At 32.8% G+C, this 22,262-nt stretch overlaps 2 protein-coding genes across 2 annotated transcripts; both read right to left on the reverse strand.

The window, feature by feature from the left end:
* Nucleotides 1-7,091: 7,091 nt before the first annotated feature.
* Nucleotides 7,092-14,520, reverse strand: LOC120092755 (sugar transporter ERD6-like 16). Its single transcript, XM_039050941.2, has 18 exons — nt 14,013-14,520; nt 13,269-13,331; nt 13,106-13,195; nt 12,964-13,023; nt 12,794-12,859; nt 12,595-12,660; nt 12,244-12,319; nt 12,094-12,158; nt 11,869-11,961; nt 11,708-11,788; nt 11,277-11,361; nt 11,146-11,192; nt 10,209-10,271; nt 10,042-10,101; nt 9,897-9,950; nt 9,140-9,199; nt 7,392-7,506; nt 7,092-7,294 (listed from the first exon to the last, which is right to left on the reverse strand). Exons 1-18 carry the CDS (start codon nt 14,193-14,195, stop codon nt 7,152-7,154), a joined length of 1,470 nt encoding a protein of 489 aa, XP_038906869.1. The 5' UTR covers nt 14,196-14,520; the 3' UTR covers nt 7,092-7,151.
* A 1,103-nt stretch (nt 14,521-15,623) lies between these two features.
* Nucleotides 15,624-21,873, reverse strand: LOC120092722 (Cox19-like CHCH family protein). Its single transcript, XM_039050877.2, has 3 exons — nt 21,737-21,873; nt 21,322-21,527; nt 15,624-15,956 (listed from the first exon to the last, which is right to left on the reverse strand). Exons 2-3 carry the CDS (start codon nt 21,507-21,509, stop codon nt 15,824-15,826), a joined length of 321 nt encoding a protein of 106 aa, XP_038906805.1. The 5' UTR covers nt 21,510-21,527; nt 21,737-21,873; the 3' UTR covers nt 15,624-15,823.
* Between the last annotated feature and the right edge of the window lie 389 nt (nt 21,874-22,262).

Raw genomic sequence — 22,262 nt, forward strand, 5'->3', positions numbered from 1 at the left:
CCAAACCTTGATGAAAGTCAAAGAACAGAAAAAAGAGGCAATTGTTACCACTTTCTCCAAGAAGTTCTACAGAGCTTCAACCTTTGGAACAAAGTCTATACTTTCTTCATATGACATTAAAGAATAATAAGGGAGGTAAAGGAAATAAAACTAGCCCTGTTGTGACCCAGAGGGCAGGAAGGCCAAGGTTGCCAAAGGAAAAATTTTCCACTAAAACCAGGAGGAACACTGGAAACGAAATTGTCCCAGGTATTTGGTAGATAAAAAGAAAGCCATACTGATGATTCGGTCTAGATAATTGATTCACTGACCACTAATCATCTTTATTCTTCTTTTCAGGGAATTAGTTCCTGGTAGCAGCTCAAAACTGGCGAGATGATGACACGGGTTGGAACAAGGCATGTCGTCTCAGCAGTTATAGTGGGAAGTGTGAAACTTCTTTTTTAGAAATCATTTATATTATTTGATCATAGTTATGTTGTTCCTAGTTTAAAACGAAACCTTATTTCTGTAAAAGCTTTGTTGAAACGAAATGTAAATAAAACGTTTATTTATAAGAATGGTGTGAATATTTGTTCTGCAATTTTGGAGAGCAGTTTATATATGCTAAGGTTGTTATAAACTAAGACACTTCTAAATATTGAAATGTTTAAAACTGCAACAACTCAATATAAAGACAATAGATTTCTCCTAAAGAAAATGCCCAACTTTGACACTTAAGATTAGGTCACATAAATCTTAATAGATTGAGAAGTTGATTAAAAATGGACTTCTAAGCGAGTTAGAAGAAAACTATTTACTCGCATGTGAGTCATGCTTTGAAGGCAAAATGATTAAAAGACCTTTTATTGGCATAAAGCCCAAAAAACCTTTGGAACTTGTACATTCAGATATTTTTGGTCTTATGAATATTAAGGTAAGAGTAGGGTTTGAATATTTCATTTTTTTCATAGATGATTATTCTAGATATGGGTATATTTACCTAATGCAACATAAATTTAAAGTTCTTGAAAAGTTTAAAGAGTATAAAGTTGAGGTTGAGAATTCATTAGGTAAAACTATTAAGACACTTCAAACAGATCAAGGTAGAGAGTATATGGATTTAAGATTTCAGGACTATTTGATAGAACATGGAATCGCATCCCAACTCTGAGCACCTGGTACATCTCAGCAAAATGGTGTATCAGAAAGGAGAAATAAAATCTTGTTAGATATGGTTTGTTCTATGATGAGTTATGTTCATTTACCTTATTCCTTTTGGGGTTATACAGTAATGACTGCAATTTATATTTTGAACTATGTTCCGTCCAAGAATGTTTCTGAAACATCTTTGGAATTATGAAATAGTCGTAAAGGTAGTTATGCCACTTCAAAATTTTGGGTTGCTCAACACATGTGCTTGAGGTAAATCCTAAGAAATTGGAACCTCATTCAAAATCATGTCTATTTGTAAGCTACCCCAAAGGAACGAAGGGTAGTTACTTCTATGATCCTAATGAAAATAAAGTATTTGTGCCAACATATGCTACATTTTTAGAAGAGAACCACATCAGGAGTATAAGCCCCGCAGTAAAATTGTGTTAAGTGAGCTTTTCAATGAAACTACTGAAATGTCAACAAAAGTTGTTGAAAAGGCTAGTACATCAACAAGAGTTATTGATGTTAATAAATCTAGTCAAGCACATCTACCTCAATAGTTAAGAGAGCCTCGACGTAGTGGGAGGGTTACGAAGCCGCCTGCTCGTTACATGGGTTTAATAGAAACTTTGACCATCATATTAAATGGCGAAGCTGATGATCCATTATCCTATAAACATGCAATGGATGATATGAACAAAGATGAATGGGTTAAAATTATAGATCTCTAAATGGAGTCTATGTACTTCAATTTAGTTTGGGATCTTGTAGATCAACTTGATGGGGTAAAACCTATAAGTGCCAAATAAATCTACAAGAGAAAAAAGGTTATAGATTGGAAGGTACAAACTTTTAAGGCTAAACTAGTGGCAAAGGGTTATACTTAGGTTGAAGGAGTAGATTATGAAGAAACTTTCTCACCTATTGTCATGTTGAAGCCTACTCGTATTCTTTTTTTTCATTGCCACATATTATGACTATAAGATATGGCAAATGAACATTAAAACTACCTTTCTAAATGGTAATCTTAAGGAGGCCATCTATATGCAACAACCATAGAGATTTATTAAACAAGGTCAAGAGAAAATGGTTTACAAGCTTAATCAATCCATTTATGGATTGAAAAAAGTATCTCGATCTTGGAATATAAGATTTGATACTACAATCAAATCTTTTGGTTTTGACCAGAATGTTGATGAGCCTTGTATCTACAAGAAAATCATCAATAGTTCAGTAGCTTTTTTAATGTTGTATGTGACTGACAAATGTTAAAGAGTGGTTAGCAACCTAATTCCAAATGAAAGATTTGGGAGAGACATAGTTTGTTCCAGGGATCCAAATCATCAGGGATAAAAAAAAAAAAAAATGCTAGCCTTGTTTCAAGCATCTTACATTGAGAAAATGCTTGTCAAATATTTGACGTACAATTTTAAGAGGGGTTTATTACCTTTCAGATATGGAATTGTATTGTCTAAGAAATAGTGTCCTAAGACACCTTACGAAGTTGATGAAATGAGATGAATCCCCTATGCATCGGCTATTGGCAGCCTAACGTGTGCAATGTTATGTACTAGACCTGACATTTGCTATGCAATAAGGATTGTTAGTAGATATCAACCGAATCTAGGATTAGATCATTGGACAGTAGTTAAAACCATCCTCAAGTTTCTTCAAAGAACGAGGGACTACATGCTTGTGTATGAAGTTAAGGATTTGATTCTTACTGGATACATTAACTTTGATTTTCAGACTAATAGGGATTCTAGAAAGTCTACATCAAGATCATTATTCACTCTTAATGGAGGAGTAGTAGTTTGGAGAAACATAAAATAAGGTTATATTGCAGACTCTACCATGGAGGCAAAGTATGTAGCGGCTTTTGAAGCTGCTAAGGAGGTTGTATGGCTCAAAAAGTTTTTGACAGATCTGGAAGTTGTTCCTGACATGTCAAAACTCATCACCATGTATTGTGATAATAGTGGTACTGTGGTAAATTCTAAGGAGCCTAGAAGCCACAAGAGAGGGAAGTACATTGAGCGCAAATATCATCTCATCCGAGAGATTGTGCATCGAGGGGACGTGATCATCATGAAAATCACTTCGAAGCACAATGTTGTTGGTCCATTTACAAAGGCTCCCACGACTAAAGTGTTTGAGGGTCACTTGAAGAGTTTGGGTCTACGAGATATGCATCATCTAGTCTAAAGCAAGTGAGAAATGTTATTGAGCGCGTAATATATGCCTTAGTTTATTGTTTTGTGTACTATACTCTATTTATTCTTTGTATTTGTACACCCCACTAGCTTTAGGACAAGTGGGAGATTGTTGAGGTTGATGTTCTATCGTGGTTTCGTAGTTTGTAAATTGTTTGTACGAACGAATTATTTATTTAATAAAGTAAAGCATTATTTTACTTGAAATTTGGTTGCATTAACTCAAAACCAATAAACAAAGATAACAGGTTATTAATTTAGCTTAAACATGTAAGTGGTGATATACAAGTGGATCATGTTTGAGTAATAACCTGAAAGGTCTGTAGTAGATGGATATGGCTGGGTACCTTATCCTGGTGACACTATGTATAAGGCTCACTTTGTAATTGTTACAATTGTTATAAATGTTACAAATGAACTAATCTTGATTATTCATGTAGAGACATGTGAGTGGAGGTATCCTATACAAAGAGTTTGTATAAGACCGGACCACGAAATGATTAGTCTCTCGTTATAACGTTGTTACTTGAAGAGACTTACATTTCACTGAGATGACCATAGGTGACTTGACCTTAATCCTAAGTGAGTTGTGAACTTCTGCCTATGAGGGTAATCCTTTGATCTATATGGGTGAGAATGACCAGTTTAACAGACTCAATACCATTTTTGGGATTCGTCTGCATGGGGAGTTAGAAACACAACTACACAAGAAGGAACTTACTCATTTCCTGTCATAGGCTAAGTAGATAAATTACTCCTTTTAGGGTAGAATTCAGGTCATGTATAATGAGACAACTCACCCTCTCACTGGCCAGAGAGGGGTCTAGTTATAGTTGGACTATAATTAATTGTTCATTAGAGGGATTAGTAGTACTTAAAGAGTGTAGTTGTCGGTCTTTAGTGAAGTGTCTGGTAGTTAATGAATGTTTGATTAATTTAATTAAAGAATTTAACTAATTGATCTCGTATCATTGGAGCTTATAATCTATAGGTCCATAAGGTCCCTTTGCTAGCTCAATAAGGATTAAATGAGAATCAACTAATTTTGGATTAATTTGAATTGTTCAAATTAGTTAAAGAAAGTTGATTGTATGAGATACAATTAATATAATGTATTTGGATACATTATGATATAAAGTTTAACAAGAGAGATAAATATTTTAATATGATTCAAATATTAATTATATGAATAGAATTCATACAAAAACTATAGGTTAAAATTAATGTGAATATGATTCATATTAAAACTATAGGTTATATGAGAGAATATAAAGTTAGTTTATATTTTATGTGATATAACATAAACTATAAGTTATTTATTATATATGATATAATATATGGTTTGTTTTAATTATATTAATTTTAATATAATTAAAATTAAAATTAAACGTGATGAACATAACTCCCCTCATATCCCTCATTATACACACACAGAGAAAGTTTTAGGTGATTGAACATATGTGAAATTTGTGAAGAAAATCTCTCTACAAGAAATTCTACTCCTTCCTCTGTAAAGAAAAATTTTCTCAAAAGTTCTCGAATTCCCTTACTAAAATCCTTGATGAGCCCACACTCTGTCACGATTTTTCACCTTGAGAATAGAAAGGAAGATACTAGTGGTGGTGTTCATCTCTGGAAAACTTGTTGTGTTCGTGGTTGGAGTGTTTGAGAGGAAGAGAAGAGATCGTGACCACTGGAGAGGAAAAACGTGAAGAACAGTTTCTCTTTTTCTCTTTCCTCTTTGCGAATTAAGAAAGCATGTTTAATTTATTGTTTATCTTCTACACTATTTCTTTTCTATATTTTAAGTTATTCTAAAATTGAATTCATTGACATAACCGATCACTTGTTTCCATTGTGTGAATTCGATTCATTCATTTTAGTGGAAGGACCCATAGTTAATGAATGTTCATTAACATAATTTAAGATTTTAATTAGTTAATGTTGAATCATTGGAGCTTCTAATATGTAGGCTCATTAGGTCCCCTACTAGCTCACAACGAGTAAACAATGACCAATAGTTTTGGAAGAATTTGAATTTTTTAAATTATTAAAGAAAATAACATTAATTGTATATGATACAATTAATATAATGTATATAGTTAAATTATAATATAAAGTTAGTTTTGAATCAGATTCAAAATTAAACTTTATAATAAAAGGAGACTTAATATATTTTAATATGATTCAAAAAGTCAGTTCCCACAAATCAATCCTTGCCAAGAGAATAGCCGGAAAAATTCGATGGTGGCGTCATTATACTATTCATGGAAGATCGGTTCGTTGAGAATTGTGAAGACTTGGAGAAGTCTGAAGAAGGGTTCTTCAACGGTATGTTACTTCTTCCCTCCAATTTCATGCTTAACTTACTACATATAAATGTATGTTTCTTCTTTTATGTATTGTAATTTTAAAACAAAACCGAAGCAAAGTGATCACTTGCTTCTGCTATGGGATCAATCCCTTAAATATAAAGTATGCCCTAGACGTTTCAGGTTCCAATTTTCAACAAAATTCTAATAGGTGGAGTGGTTTTGAAACGTTTATAAAATGTCATTGGTAATATTGCAACTTTTTAAGGACTAAATACTTTTGAAAAAAGAGAAAAGTCTTGAAATAGTTTTTGTAATTTAGCCTAAATATTATCTCAAAAGTTTTTATTTTTCTTCCTTCCTGGTAGTGCAGGGACTTATACCTTTGAAAGACGAATTGTTGTTGAAATTTCGGAAAGTCTAGTGATTTCGGAAAATTGTCAGAAATAACACATTTAAGCTTTCATTTTTCAAAACTAGCACACTTTTTGAAAACTCATTAAACTAGTTTTTCTCCTCCATCTCGAGTGAGATCAATCACCGAGATTTGTTAAAAAAAAAAAAAAAATCTAATTTATCGATTGTTTTGGATCTTCTCGATATATATTAGTAGATTATATTGAGATTCTATTAATTTTTCCAAATATTATGCAATCTTTCCAAATCTTATACTAAATCTTATATACTTTTAAAATTTCTCCAAATTTGATTATCTTTACCAAATATTATATCAAATACGTATGTAATTTTTCAAACTTTTAGCTCGATTTTTGTTTTCACAATTATATGAATTTCCAAATGAATTTACAAATTATCCAAATGGTTTTTTTTCGAATGGATCACAAATGATGCATTTTGAATTTTAAATTTTGCAAAAAAAAAAAAAAGGTAAAACAGAAAATAAACAAACTCTCGATATTAATCTCGAACAGATTAACACTGAAATTCTATATATTTAGGCTTTCTCAGTGAATTCTCAATTAGATTAACACCGAGTTTTTATATATTTCCCTATATATTTGGGTTTTGTCGGTGGATAATTTTTGGAAATTCATATAATTTTGCAAACTAAAATTGGGCTAAATATTTTAAAAATTACGAAAATATTTGATATAATATTTGGTAAAGATAAATGATTTGGAGAAAATCTATAAGAAGATTATATAATATTTGAAAAAATTAGTAGAATCTCGGTGTAATTTGTCCGAGATGTACTGAGAAGTCCTAAAACTACTAAAAAGTTAGAAAAAGTTAATTTTTTTAAAACTAAATCTGCGATCGATCTCATCCGAGATGAACCGAAAAAAATTAGTTTAACGAGTTTTCAAAAAACGTGCTAATTTTTGAAAAGTGAAAACTTGAATGTGTTATTTTTAATAATTTCTCGATTTGATTCTACCACATTTGAACACTCACTAACAAGCCAATAGGAAGAAAGAAAAAAGGATAAATTTAATACACTAACATATAATCCAAAACAAATAAGGTTTCAATTCAAAGTTTCAAGTCCTTTGCATGGTGGATTGATGGAGGCTTGGATTTCTTCCAATGTTTTTCCTTTGGTTTCTGGGACTATCTTAGCCACAAACACAATAGTCAACAAAGAGAAACCAGAATAAATAAAAAATGTCCCTGCAAAAATGAAAAAAAAAATATTAATATTATTAAATACCAATCCCTCTCTCTTTTTTTTTTTTTTTCTGAAGTTAAATAATTTCAAATGTAGGACCTGAAGGACTCCAACTCATAAGGAAGTTGAAGGTGTAAGAAACAGCCCAAGCACCTAACCAATTCACCAAAACCACCAAGCTCCCAGCGGCTCCTTTCACATGAATTGGGAATATCTGTCATAAAAAAAATGTCTTTAGATTGGTGACACTTTTCAAATTCCGAGAATAATGAACCCTGAATCCTAAAATTATATATCTGGGAATCAAGAATAACTATGTTTGGTTGTACATGGGAAAATAATGCCTGTGAATAGTTTACGTGGGAATTAAAGATAACTATGTTTGGTTGTGTAGGAAATGTAATACATGTGTTTGGTGTTGTATGAAAATATTATTAGATCACCCAAGTAAATGTTATTTTTGTTTAAATTGTGTGATTACTTTCAAAATTTTGTGCAATTATAAAGCATATGACTAATAAAAAAACTTGTCTTGATTGATTTTAAATAATTAATTTTTGTAGTTTTATTTTTATTATACAATGAAAGGCAACACTAAGCTGTTGGAAGGAAGGAAAATGGTGGTAGGAAGGGGAAGAAGAAGTGAAAATCCACACATCTCAATGGGTATGTAATTCTTTCACTTGTGTGGCTAAAAGATGCCTGGAATTGCCTTTTCCAAGATAAATAAACAAAGTCTACCAACCAAACATGGGCTTTGTAAGTCTATTCCCATTTCCACTCTCTTTTCCCTTCAACCAAATAGCTCATTATAGATATTTAAAAGATAATTGTAAGTTATTAGAGTATATTTCATAGTGATTTTGATATCAAAATCACTTTCCTTTAAAATGATGTTTGATAAATGTTGAAATTGATTTTGAAAAATCTAAAATCATTTAATTATTGAGAGCTGATTCTTGGCAGGGTGATTGAGGAATCACCCCAAAATTTTGTCTTAATTTTATTCATTTATTGTAAATTCAAATTTGCTCCTGTATTTAAGAATATGTTTTTTTTCCTTTTTTAGTAATTTGGTAATCTAAAAGAAAAATACTTGGTTGCATCCCTACACCCATCTTTATGCGGCCTAAGATGCACCAAATATTAGTCATTCTAAAATCACTTTTGAAACTTGAAACCAAACATAATAATTGAAAACAACTTTCAAGAGTTTGAAACCAAACATCTTTGTATTGAAGTCTCGTTTTCTAATATCATTACTTTAACCATCACTTTAAATATGTACTTACAAAGAGGTCAATTTCATCAATTAAAGACATGTTTGGATTGACTAGAGAAAAACCATTTTTCAAAAAAGTCATTTTAATTTAAACTCTTTTGATAAACAGGGTTTAAAATATACTTTGAAAATGTTTCAAAAGCAATTTTGAGTGGTTGTCAAACACTTCAATTTTTTCTAAAATGACTTATTTTCAAAATTAAACACTTAAAAAGTTAAACCAAACACACCCTAAGTTTGTAAGACCTGTAGTAAGTCGCTAAACCTACGGGGTATTGTGGTGACACTAACCTTTTGTATTACATACTAACTTCTATAAAACCATAAACATGAAAACCAAATATCTCTAAGATAATAATACTTTTACGTGAAAAGTATTTTTCAAACAAGCTCCTCTAATTTGATATAATTGCAAATACAACCCCTACGATTTGATGCCACATCGTAAATAGAGTCGAATTTGCAATTTCATTAAACTCGGGGGATGTAGTTTGCAATTGTATATATGCATTGACATGGATGGAACTACATTAACTATTAGAAGATAGGAGATTGTAAAAGTTACCTCAGACATTATCACCCATGGAACAGCTCCCATTCCTATTGAGAAGGATGCTATGTATGTCTGAATTTGAAGTTGAACAAGTCTCAAGTTAGCCGATGTGAAGTAACATGAAGAAAACTAAACAAACCTTATTTGATAATAATTTAGGTCCCGTTTAGTGAACATTTTATTTTTAGTTTTTGATTTCCAAAAATTAAACTTATTTCTTTTTCATTTCTTATAATGATTTACATCTTTCTTAAGTACAATGGTTGAATTTTAGTCAAATTCTAAAAAACAAAAATAAGTTTTTAAAAGATACTTTTTTTAGTTTTCAAATTTTGATTTAGTTTTTTAAACTATTGGTAAAAAGTAGATAAAAAAGGAAGAAATTTTGAGGTAGAAGTAGTGTTATGGGCTTAATTTTCTAAAATAAAAAATTAAAGACCAAATGGTTACCAAACGGGACCTCAGTTTTTCGTTTTTAATTTTCGAAATTTATATTTATTTTCTCGTAATGTTTTTCTTTGCCTTTCTTGTAGTTTTCATCTTTCCTACGGAAATATTAGAAATCTTAATCAGATTCCAAAAACAAAAACAAGTTTGTGTAGTTTTCAAAACTTGACTTTGATTTTCGTTATATTTATATGGAAGAGATAACAAAACAAAGAAATTCATAAACAAAAGTAGTGTTTATAAAGTTAGTTTTTAAAAACTAAATCGTCCTCAAACAGGTCTATATGATATTTAATGTTTATATCGATAAAAATTTTGTTACCAAGACTCCAGAAATGGCAAGGACCGGAACCCACTCGAGCAACAAGCCATGGCTCTACATAAAAAAAAACGAGTTATAAACAACATCGAGACAGAACCAAACCGAAACGACTAGTTTTCTAATTAAGATGGATTGAGGAACATACCTTGAGAAAGAAGGAAGCTCCTGCTAGAAAGCAACCTAGAAATGTCCCACTAGCAGATACCTTCAAAAGGCACGAGTCATTTCAAAAGGGCATCAAACTTTGCTCTTCTTTCTCCCAAATCAAATAGAACTTTTCATTTCAAAGAGAAGGATGCAAGATATGTTTACCATTATAAGAGGCTTACGTCCCGACCTATCCATTAGCATCGCACCGATTACCGTTATCGGAACCTGTTAACAATTGAACCTGTACTAATGTCCTATTTGACAACCATTTGATTTTTGAAAAATAAACTTATAAACACTACATTCACGTGTAAGTTTCTTTATTTTGTTATTTTACTTTTTATCGACGCTTTTGAAAAACTAAAAGCCACATTTTAAAAATAATAAAAAATATACCTCATTTGGTAACCATTTGGTTTTTGGTTTTTGATTTTTGAAAATTAAACATATTTTTTCTCAATTTCTTATTGCAGTTTGCATCTTTCATAAGTAAAAAGTTAAAATTCTTATCCAAATTCCCAAAATAAAAACAAGTTTTTAAAAGGGTTGTTTTTAAATTTAGAAAAATAAACTAAAATATTTACAAAATATAACAAAATTTTAGAACATCAATGATACATGTTGATAAACACTGACAGACTTCTATTAGTATCTATAAGTGACACTGATAAAAGTTTATCAATATCTATTATTGATAGTTCTAAAATTTTATTATATCTTGTAAATATTTTCAACAGTTTTACTATTTGAAATAATTTTCCTTTTTAAAAACTAATATTTTTTAGTTTTCATAACTTGACTAAATTTTTAAAAACATTGGTAAAAAGTAAATAACAAAATAAGAGCTTTAGAGGCAAAAGGGGTGTGAAAACTCTAGTACGGGGCCATAGTTGCAAAAACTTGGTTTTATATTTTAGAATTTGACTAAGAATTTAAGCGTTTCTTTAAGAAATATAAAAATTATAGTATGGAATTTAAGAGAAAGCAAATATAAATTTCAAAAATAATAAACTAAAAGTAAAATTGTTATCCGACGAGACCTTAATAATCACAGTTGGCAATGAAAACATCTAAAGAATCAGAATAGCAATCAAAGTACCTGAAGACAAGCATAAGAAATAGTTCCAGTTTTTCTTGATGAGGGGCCTGCAATTTCATATCAGAAGAAATAATGAGGAAATAGAGAAGCAAGAGAAATGAAGAACAAGCCAATGTTTCTTCAAATTATACCAGCTAATGCAAAGGTTTCGCTCGCATAGAAACCGATTCCATTGATGCCTCCAAATTGTTGGAATACCATTAGCCCGACACCGATCTAACAATAATCATCCGGATTAATAAGAACTCATTTGATAACGATTTTGTTTTTTGATTTTCTATTTTTAAAATTTATGTTTGCTTTCTCCTGAATTTCATATTACGGTTTTCATATTTCTTGAGGAAACACTTGAGTTCTTATACAAATTCTAAAAACAAAAACTACTTTTTAAAAACAACCTTTTTTTAGTTTTCAAAATTCGACTTGGCTTTTGAAAACATTAATAAAAAGTGAATTACAAAACAAAGGAACTTATTGGTGGAAGCAGTGCTTATATGTTTAACGTGGCCTAAGTTATACTTGGGAAAGAAGAAAGTTTTTTAATGCAAATGAAGAAGCTTACAATAACAGGACGAATATATTTGCTTTGGAACAAATCCAGGAGTCTGGCTTTTGGAAGACTTTGCAGAGCTTCATTGTAGTCCTGTTAGAAAAATGAAGAGTTCAATCATTTTTGAAAAAAACCAGGCGTCCGCCGGAGCCACCAAAAATTAGAAGAATTACTTTGATTTCAGTAGCCTCATCAGAGATATCGGCATCTTTTCCACGAAGTTGCTGCAATGCAACTAGGAAGCCTTTCTCATTACCAACCTTAGCCTGCAAACAAAGTAATCTTATTTTTAAGCACTTAGAAAGTCAATCTAAGTAGGTTCTTCATTTCCGTTTTTCGATTAGGAAAACACAAAGTGAACTTAGTGAAGGGTATGGATTAAAGGAATGCTACGTTACCAGCCATCGAGGAGACTCCGGAACGAACCACAGACCGACAATCAGAAAAACACATGGAATGATTCCTGTAGATAAATGTCAATCATTCAATAATAGCATATTAGCATTACCAGTTAAAGCAAGAATGTTTTCAAAAGAAAGAGAACTTACCAGTTAAAGCAAGAGTTCTCCATGTTATCACCGTTCCTAATAGGAAGGAAATGGATGCCCCTGTAACAATCATAAGCTGCACCACAAATAAGGATGGAAATGAGAGATACTTCGATGGAAATGATCGAAGTGAAAAATTTAGGGGCTATTTAGGGCCTTGAGTCGCTGATTGTAGCGTGTTGGTTATTATAGTCTGTGTTTGGAGTGTAGACTATTTTAATGTGGGTTATAATAGTATGTGTTCGGGATGCAAACTATTTTAGTCTGAATTACAAATGAGGAGAGAAGATGATTACAAAATAATAAACACTATAGACAATGAAGGGAGTCTATGTTTTTCATCCTCCTCACCTGATTGAGTGTTGTGAGGCCTCCTCGTAGATTCTTCGGTGCGATTTCCGCTATGAATACAGGAACCTGTTGTTGAACAAGTTTGGACGATTTTAACACATGAAAGAATTCATACAAGAACAAAGTAGAAAAGCTATTCAAGCATTGGTAAAATGCAAAGGCTTAGAAGAATTAGAATGCTTAGTGGTTAAACTTTTACCACATAGGAGAAAACTCCAATTCCATAGCCAGTGAGCACTCTTCCAAAGTCTAGGGATAAAGCTCCCTTTGGTAGAATCATAGACAAAACCAAACAAGCAATGTTAGTAAGAGGATATTGCTTATTCTTAATCAAGGATCATGTGTTCCATAAATGTATAGAGTTCATACCGTCGACAAATAAACTGCTAGCCAACCCGTAATGCAGAAAGTAGCCGAAATTCTCATAGCCTATACACGTCTCCAAGCTTATCAGTACAAAGTATTTTTAAGCACTTAGAAATCCAGTCAATCCAAACTGACTCTAATTTACCCCTTTTCGGCCGATGAAATCTGCAATCAGACCGCTTGTTACAGCACCAACCATTGCTCCAATTGTTAATATTGATCCAAACATGGAGTACTGTCATTAAAACTCAAAAAGTTAGAAACCACTTGCAAAAACTGAGAGATTTTGTGAAAAGAGAGAAATGAACCTGAGGCAGAGAGAGATGAAGTTCTTCCCTGATCACAGATTGAGTTGGTGCTGAATAGCCCACCTGTTAAAAGTACAACACAAGCTGAACAAACCCTTTTTTCATTTTTGTTTCTTTTTTTTCATAATTCCTTATCTGGTTCAAAACAAAAGGAAGATTCATTCATTAACTCAGGAACTCCCTAAGAATACTGAAAAACCGAAAAATCGAATACCGGGTTTTTAATTCACCGCTATAGTCTAAAAATTTAACTAAAGGCATGTTTGAGAGTGACTTTGAATTCTTACTATTAAATACGATTTTTCATAACATCAAACTTTCGTATAGGTTAAAAGAATGTTATAAATTGATTTTGAAAATAACAAAAGTGGTAATCTTAGGTCTTCTTTGGTAACCATTCAAGTCTTAGTTTTTAGTTTTTTAAAATTAAATCGGTAAACAATCCTTCTACCTCTAAATTTCTTATTTTATTATCTATTTTTTTATCAATGTTTACAAAAATCAAGTCAACTTTTGAAAACTAAAAAAATGTAGTTTAAAAAAAAAAAAAATTATTTCTAGAATTTGGCTAAGAATTCAACTCTTTAAAGAGAGATGCAAACCATGATAGTAAATTTTATTGGAAATAAACTTAATTTTCAAAAACCAAAAACAAAAAGTTAGATCTTAACCATTTCAAAATCACTCTCAAACATACCTTAACTAACACTAATAACGATAACATATCATGCAAATGAAACTTACACACGATCCGAATTCAAAGGAACCACAAACAGCAACCAATGTGCAGAGCAAGACCATCCATAAAGGGGACTCTTTTTTCATAGCATTTTCACATTCTGGAGAACTGATAAGAAGAGACTCTTCCAAGGCTTGTAAGCCATTGTTTTCACAATTTTCACTATCTTTGTGCTGCCCAATGGCCATGGAAATCTCTCTCAACAGAACTAAGAAGAAGAACAAAGGACAATTAGCAGAGGATAATCAAGAGAAGTAGATAGAAAATTGTACCTCAAATAGAAAGTAATGAAAATGGAAGTAGATATTTATAAGGTTTGTCCACTTGTGAAGAAAATTAGAAATTTCCAATGAGAACAGATCTGGATTTGCATATGAGCAAAGCTGTCGCTGATGTGGAGATTGCTACAGCTAGCTGAGCTGCTGTTTTGTTCTTGTAATAAGAAAGACATCCTTTGCAGAAAAACATGTAATGATTGACTGTCTTTTTCTAGTTATCTTCTCAAGAGCTATCAGTCTATGACACGGATTTTTTAAGATATTAATAAGTAATGTATAGAAAATTAATTTATTGATTTTAAAATTGTAAATATCTATGTAGGTTTGTTCATTTAGATGGTCCAAACTTTTTTACAAATAATTTAAACTTTTATGATGTACTTTCAACTTTGATCCATTTTAGTTTTTGTACTTTTAAAATGTTTATTTTGACTGTTGAAGTTTTAATTTCGGTTCTTTTTAATCTCATTCTTTAATAATATTCGTTTTGGATTTGTATTTTTAAAAAGTGATTATTTTGGTTCCTTGGAAATAAAATAAAAGGACTAGAATGAACTATAAGGACGAAAATGAATATTTGAAAGTACAAGGATCAAAATGAACCAAAGTAAATAATATATGTGGATCAAAATAGTATTTAAACTTAATGTAAATGTTCCTTAATTCGCCTTCACCATGTTCCATGCTATTGCAATTCCAATTACAAACTGATCAAAATCCAATTAATTTATATATGGAGTCTGGAAATCAATGACGAATTCTTAGAAAAGTAGAAGTACTTAAGTATGATTCTTATCTTATTTTCTTCCTCATCCAATTCATGTTTAATGCCAGCTGCATTGCCCATTTCAGTTTGTAGATTAGTATATTATTGTAGTAACCTAGCCAACTTGGACCATTTGGACGTATGGAGATCTACGTAATTTTTCTATTTCCATTTAACCTTGGATGATATACTGCGATTTTCTCAAGAGAAATGAGGTTTTCGTTGAGAAACATGAAAGAGTAAAAATGTTAAAACAAAAAATACAATAGGAGACCCCTCAAAGGAAGGAACTCGATCCAAAAGAATCAAACGAAGTTGAAATTGTACAAGATCCGAAAATAGAGACCAAGTATCAAATTTAGTGATATCTCAAATATCAAATACATTTGTTAATGGAACCTTTGCTGCTAGAATCAAGTGCAAGTTATCTACATCAACCGATCTTTACGAGTTGACAGAAACAAAATGAAAACAAATTTCTACATCAACTTTCGATTCGTAATGAAGAAAATCAACATATATCTAGGGTAGGGAAACTTTAAGAAGCAATAGAGATAGATTGCTCATGATAATAATGAAAGGGCTGGCAAAAATATTAGTTTATCTTCTGTTTGCAACAGTGTATCGGGTTCGCAATCCGAGACATACACAAAATAGTGCATTGTTATGAAGAAAATAAGGTTAACTCAGAGAGGATTCGCAATAACAACAGTACTTGCTCATTTGCAAACAAGAAAAATTTATTGGAATCAGTTTACATGTATGAAGAAAATCATTCCAAGGGACATGCTTTCTCAAATGTTTCCTGCTCTTTGCGACATAAATCGAACTCATTTGTATGGTAGTACATGCAACCAACATACGCATCCATCTCTTTCGTGCATCTTTGATGAAGATCTTTAAGCCTGCAAACGAAAGCAGCCTCTAGATCAATTGATTTTGTTTTCTTTTTAAGAAACTGAGCTTTCATTGAGCAAAATAAAAGAAGATTCAAGTGCATACGAAAAGGGATTCTAATCCAACTGAATAGTAACCAAACCCAACAGGAAGGGGCATTGAACCTCACAACCTCCAAAAACCGAGGCAGATGTGAAATGTAAAATATCAAATATCCAGCTAATAATCATCTCTATCTGCCTCTAGAATAATTATTTAAACATGGCTGTCAAATGTGAAACTAATGAGAGGTATGGCAAGTGATAATACGATGAGAGAGAATACAAAAGATGAAATGAAAGGATGTCTCTCACTCACAAAATAAAAATATCCAGCTAAAAAGTGATAAAAGAGAAAAAAAAGAGGGGAAAAAAAAAAAAAAAAAAAAAGTGGAACACGAACAGGGAAAAATTGTAAAAGACAAGAAAACAGAGAATGGTAATGAGTAGTGGCTGCAGTCTCATGAGCTAAAAGGTAATACAGCCAAACCAACCAGGGGAAAAAGGCAAAAAAAGATTAGTCACAGTAGTGTCAAATATTTCAGAATATCAACAAACTATAGAAAAATGGATATTCTTCCTTTTTAAAAAAAAAATTTAATAAACAATTTTTTTTTTTTTTTTTTGCTATAAGAATTTTAATAAACAATCAAATGCATTGTTAATAACTATTCCTAAATGTCCTTGTATATTTTATTCTTTTTCAATCAAAGCAGTTATTTCTTATTATTATTATTTTTTTAATAGAATTAACGGCTTTCATGGTGAAAAATGAAAGAATACAAGGGCATACAAAAAAAAAACCTACAAAACTCCTTAGAGAAAGGGATTCCAACTAAGTAAAATGTAATTATTTAAAAAAATAAAAAAATAATAATAAAAAAAAACTTTGAAACTGAAACCCAAAGAGAAATGTGAAACCTCACCAAGGCCCACACCTCACTAGGGTCTCTTTCCATCCCATGAAACACTATTGTTTCGCTCCCCCTAAAGATCCAACATCCCAGCATCCCAAAGAAAATGACCTTTCTCTTTGAAAGACAGATAAAGAAGGAACTTTCCAATCATCAAACGAACATCCCTCTAACAAGCAAGCACAAAATCAAATTCCTAAAAGAAGTCATTCCACACGGCTCTAGCGAACTGACACTCCCAGAGAGGGTGATCCAAGTTTTCCTCCACCCTTAGATAAAGGATGCAACACCAAGGGTTCATAAGCAAAGGCATCTTTCTCAGAGGCCTATCCATCATATTCACACACCCAAGCAAAGCTTGCCAAGAAAAGAATTTGACTTTCTTCGGAATCTTAATCCTCTATAACACGTCAAAGACCGACTCAACAGTGGGAGAAGGATCCAATAAATACCTTAAAAAGGTCTTACAAGAAATGCCTGTGAAAGAGGAGGGACTCCACAAATGAATGTCCTTTCTCCCAATCTAAAGTCGAAACTCTCAATCAAGGAAAGGAGAGAGGTCACCTCCATCGTTTCTCTGTTGGACAAAGACCGATGGAACCGAAACGGAAAAGAGACCGAATTCCCCAACTAGACCAAAAACTCCCAAACCCGACAATTTTTTAAGATAAATGATATTAACGAGGAAACCCAGAGGAGAGGGGTCTATTCCCCACCCAAAGATCCTCCTAAAAGTATGTCTGCTTGCCATTCCCCACAACACAAAAAACAAGATTGGCACAACACAAAAAAACAAGATGAGAAAAGGAGGGGAGATGAGAAGAAAGTCATTGAAATTTTTGTACAATGTATATGAGTTTAGGATTACAGCTGATCATACCAATATTCTTTGTTCATAGTATACCTTCCAACATTCATCTACTACTCTTTTATGAAAATTTAGCTAATTGGAGGGATTTTGTACAACCTGCCCCCTTTAGCTGTGGGGTTGGCTCTCCACTCCTGTTGTTGAATACTTCATTTATCTGATGAAATGTCATATTTCTAATCGTCCAATTAAAAAAATTAGACCATATACTTCATGGACATCAAAACCAATAGAATGTTTGTAATCCATGCCGCAGTACTATTTGTCTCGGAAGAAGAACATGGGAAACAAAAAATTGGAAAATCAAGAAACCAACATAGAATCAGAATTATTTATATAAAGTATTAGTATTCTTAATGAATCAAGAGTTCCGTGGTTCAGTTTGCATTGATCATACTCTTTAACTCTAAATAAAGTGCAGTGAAGTAACATATATTCATTTAACCGTCCAATATTAGCTTCACTATTTCACAGCCACATATTCAAGAATAAGAATTCTCGACATAAACAGTATTCAGATGTGCAGTGCAGTAAATGATACCCTCTAAAAATTGTGGAATTAAAATTGTTCACTCATCATTCTCATCTAACCTTGCATATTTCCAATAACATTAACTTGCATCCACAAATTTTTTCTTTTAAACAAGATACAAAACGTTTCATTGATCAAAACTTTTCGACTAGCCCATATGACCCTTGAGTCAACCCATAGAGGTCATATTACAATTAGAACCTCAAAAACAATAAAAGCAATTCTGACGCAAACATATTACTCAAAAAGCTAGAACAGCCTGGCGGGGGAAGAGAAATCCCCCTCCCAACAAGAGCTACTTATAAAATATCTTTCAATCTCTAAGGATCATAGAGAGGGATAAATACAAAAGAATTTACTATAGCATTGATACCACTAAGAAGTAGTGAGTTGTACAGAATTCCAATGTTCTTTTTTAATAAGAAACTAAACTTTTATTAAGAAACATAAAAGGATATCGCATACAGAAACAGCCCACATGAAAGGAGCCTAAACCTATAAAAAAGGGCTCCCAATCCAAAAGAATAACCCCCAACTAATAATTACAGAAGTCCTAAGAGGCCACGGCCCATAAAGAAGTATTGAATCTAATAGTATCCCACAGATCATCCTAAGACCAATTTACCCCTCTAAAAATCCCTCTATTTCTTTCAAACCAAACACGAGCTTGCCAAAGAACTTCCCCCTTTTCCTAAAAGGAAGGGTAAACATGACCTCCTCAAACATAGACATGCAATCTCTATTACAAACACAAGAAACCCCAAAGTAATCCAAAAACCAACCGATCAATTGCACGAACTGGCAGTTCCAAAATAAATTATCAAGTTCCTTCAAATCTCCTCTGCCAAAACACACCATTGCAACACCAAATACACGGGAATGCCTCTGAATATGATCCAAAGAATTGATTTTCCCATGCAAAAGATGTCAGGAGAAAACTTCAACCTTCTTTGGGACTCCAACCTTCCAAAGCAAGGAGAACAACGGGCCTCGGGAATTCCAAAATTATAGGGGGTGTTTGGGGTAAGGAGTTAGCTATTATAGTTTTAGGTTATTATAGTTGGGTTAAAATAATTTGTGATTGGATTGTAGATTACTTTAGTTTGAATTATAATAGTATGTGTTTGAGATGTAAACTATATTAGTCTGAGAAAGAAATAGCAAACACTGTAGCAAAAATAAAAAAATGATGATGTAAAATAGTAAAAACTGTAGCAAATGGGAGATTTTAAAATAGTGTTGACTGTAACTAATTTGGGGTTTTGAAATAATATTTACTGTAGCAAGAGGTGATTATTATAATCTAGGATAGTCCTTGCCCCAAACGTCCCCTCTATGGATAGTCCATCCAATAAAGAGTCATAGTGATAGTCCACCCAATAAAGAGTAGCATACTTATCTTCAAAAGTCCACCCAATAAAGTGGCTCCAACAGCAACTTCCAAAGAATCTTGCCTTTGCCTTTCAAGGGCCAACCATTTAGGGCTTCTAACGATCAGTCATCCACACAACGAGGGAGGCAGGCATCAATCCCAAAATCTTTGAAGAGGCAAATCCAGTATTGTCAGGCAACTAAGCAGTGCAAAAGAATATGATCTAAGGATTTCCCAATTTCTAAGCAAAGGACGCACACCGACAGACTTAAAGCAGTCAAATAACATTTCTTTTGCATCATATTTTGAGTATTAAAGCTCCTGTGAGACACAACACGAAAACACCTTCACCTTCACCTTCTTAAGAATTTTTAAATTCCAAATTGTATCAGTCATAGTATGCCTGACAGTCAACCTATTTCCACCAAACTTCAAGAGAAGTGTTCTAGTAGAGAAACGACCAGAGGAGTCCACCTTACCCCAAGCGAAAAGCATCCAATTTGCCAATCAAAGCAATCCAAACTTGGAGCTCTCAATCAGAGATGCCACTTCTAGAGCTCCAATTCCGTTTCATTAATATCAACCCAACAACGAGCCACTGTCGCCTCTTTCTGAGAAGCTATAAATTTCTGGAAAAGCTTCATGAAGGGTTTCCCCAATCCACACATCCTTCCAAAAGCAAATCTCCTGCCCACTGCCAGCTTTGAGTTTAACAAACTTAGAAAACGAAAGTGTCAAACCATGGGCTGTTTTTTTGGAGTAACATTTAGGCTGAGAGATCATCCATCCTAGAGGCCCTTCACCATAAATTCTGTTTACCACATTTCTCCAAAGGGCCTTCCTCTCTACTGAGAAACTCCACAGCCATTTTGAGAGAAGAGCAAGAAATTTGTTTCTAAGAGACCCTATCCCCTAACCACCATTGCAAAGGGGGAGATAGGTAAATTTCCACTTAACCAAATAACTACTGGCCTTGTAATCACCACCACTCCAAGAAAAATCTCTTCCCAACTTCTCCATACTATTAATAGTGACCACCAGAATTTTGAGGAGAGAAAAATAATACAATGGCAGCCCATTAAGCACAAAATGTAACAAGGTTAGGCGTCCCCCTTGAAAGCCAGGACCTTTTCCACTCGGCAATCTTTGCTTTGAACTTACACTAACAGTTCCCAAGAGGGGAGGGAGTGGTGGTTACCACCGAGGGAAAAACGAAGGTAATTTATGGGAAGGTGACCCACTTTACAGCCCAACTCCACCGCCAAATCCATTATTTCCACCGTCCCTTCTGAATGTGGAAGACCTCCACAGTCCGTTATTTCCACCGTGAGCCTGAACTAATGGGGCTGAGATGTGAATTGGTGGCCTCATACGACCATGGACACTATCAATTTAATCAGATACATGATTTGACCTAAGATTTTATTAGCACCAGTACTAATTAATTTATGTCAAACCTAAGAAATACCCCTTATTTTCTTTCCAGTTTCCTGGGCGATCATATTATTACTAAAGCAATGTATTTCCTGACCCCTATTTGCTAGCAGATCAGAAGACGAACATATGATAACTAAAGCAATTTTCCGGAGAAATGTAAATCCATATTTCGGCTGAAAAAAAAAAAAAAAAACAAAATGTTATTCGCTTACAGGGAGAGGACGCATCGAGTGACTTGATGGCCTTTGTCCAGGCATTTCTCCGGGTTCGGATCCTTCTGTTTGCACTGGAGGTATGCCACATTCTCCAATCGACACCTGTTCGCAATGTGCTTTGACGAGGACATTAACACCGCCGATGTAGGAATTGGATCTCCTGCAGCATCTACTGCGCTCGCCATCTCTAATTCAATCAATTCCTAATTTCACCATGAAAAACAACAGAAAAATAGAAAATTTATCTCGGTATCATCGCCAACAGAATTTTGCTTCCACATCGTGGCAGAAAATGAACTCGAATCATTTTTCATTTCTTCTTACCAACCAAACGAATTAGCTCTCGTTACAGAAAAAGAAAAATAGAGAAAACAGAAGAAAAAATTCGTTTCTGAATTTGAAATTTTCAAACCTTTCAATCCACTAGGTCGAAATTCGTAAACTAAGAGTGAGAATCTGAGAGAAATGGAGAATCGGAGACCAGCCCAAGTGAGGAGATAGCAGAGTGCTAGGGTCAGAAATGCTAACTTACGCGGGAACAACAAGAAGAGAAAGTTGTAATATAACTCTGATCAGGGGGTATTTATGTCTTTCAATATGTTTTAACTACAAAATTATTTTCACTTTATTTCCAATTTAGTACCTAATTTTTTTAGATTTAAATAATGTTTGGGTTCTTCGACTCTTACATTTGATTCATTTTAGTCTTCCTACTTTTAAAAAGTTTATTTTGATTTTTATACTTTCAATTTTTGTTCATTTTGATCTCTATATTTCTCATTTGTTTATTTTTGTTTTTATACTTTTAAATTTGGTTCACCATGGTCCTTGTTATTTTAAAAGTGATAATTTTGGTCCTTGAATTGAATTAAAATGATAACTTTTTGAAAATGAAGGACAAAAATGAACTAAATTTGAAACTACAATAACCAAAATAA

Source organism: Benincasa hispida, chromosome 12, assembly GCF_027475165.1.
Source record: "Benincasa hispida cultivar pf3 chromosome 12, pf3_genome.v1.1, whole genome shotgun sequence".
NCBI lineage: Eukaryota > Viridiplantae > Streptophyta > Magnoliopsida > Cucurbitales > Cucurbitaceae > Benincasa > Benincasa hispida.

Coding starts and splice junctions, on each gene's coding strand:
- LOC120092755 (XM_039050941.2), bottom strand. CDS start 14,195: ATGGCCATTGGGCAGCACAAAGATAGTGAAAATTGTGAAAACAATGGC. Junction 10,102..10,208: donor GACGTAAGCCTCTTATAATG/GTAAACATATCT, acceptor TGCCTTTTGAAG/GTATCTGCTAGTGGGACATT. Junction 9,951..10,041: donor GAGCTTCCTTCTTTCTCAAG/GTATGTTCCTCA, acceptor TTTTTTATGTAG/AGCCATGGCTTGTTGCTCGA.
- LOC120092722 (XM_039050877.2), bottom strand. CDS start 21,509: ATGGCGAGCGCAGTAGATGCTGCAGGAGATCCAATTCCTACATCGGCG. Junction 15,957..21,321: donor ACTCGATGCGTCCTCTCCCT/GTAAGCGAATAA, acceptor TTTCGTTTGCAG/GCTTAAAGATCTTCATCAAA.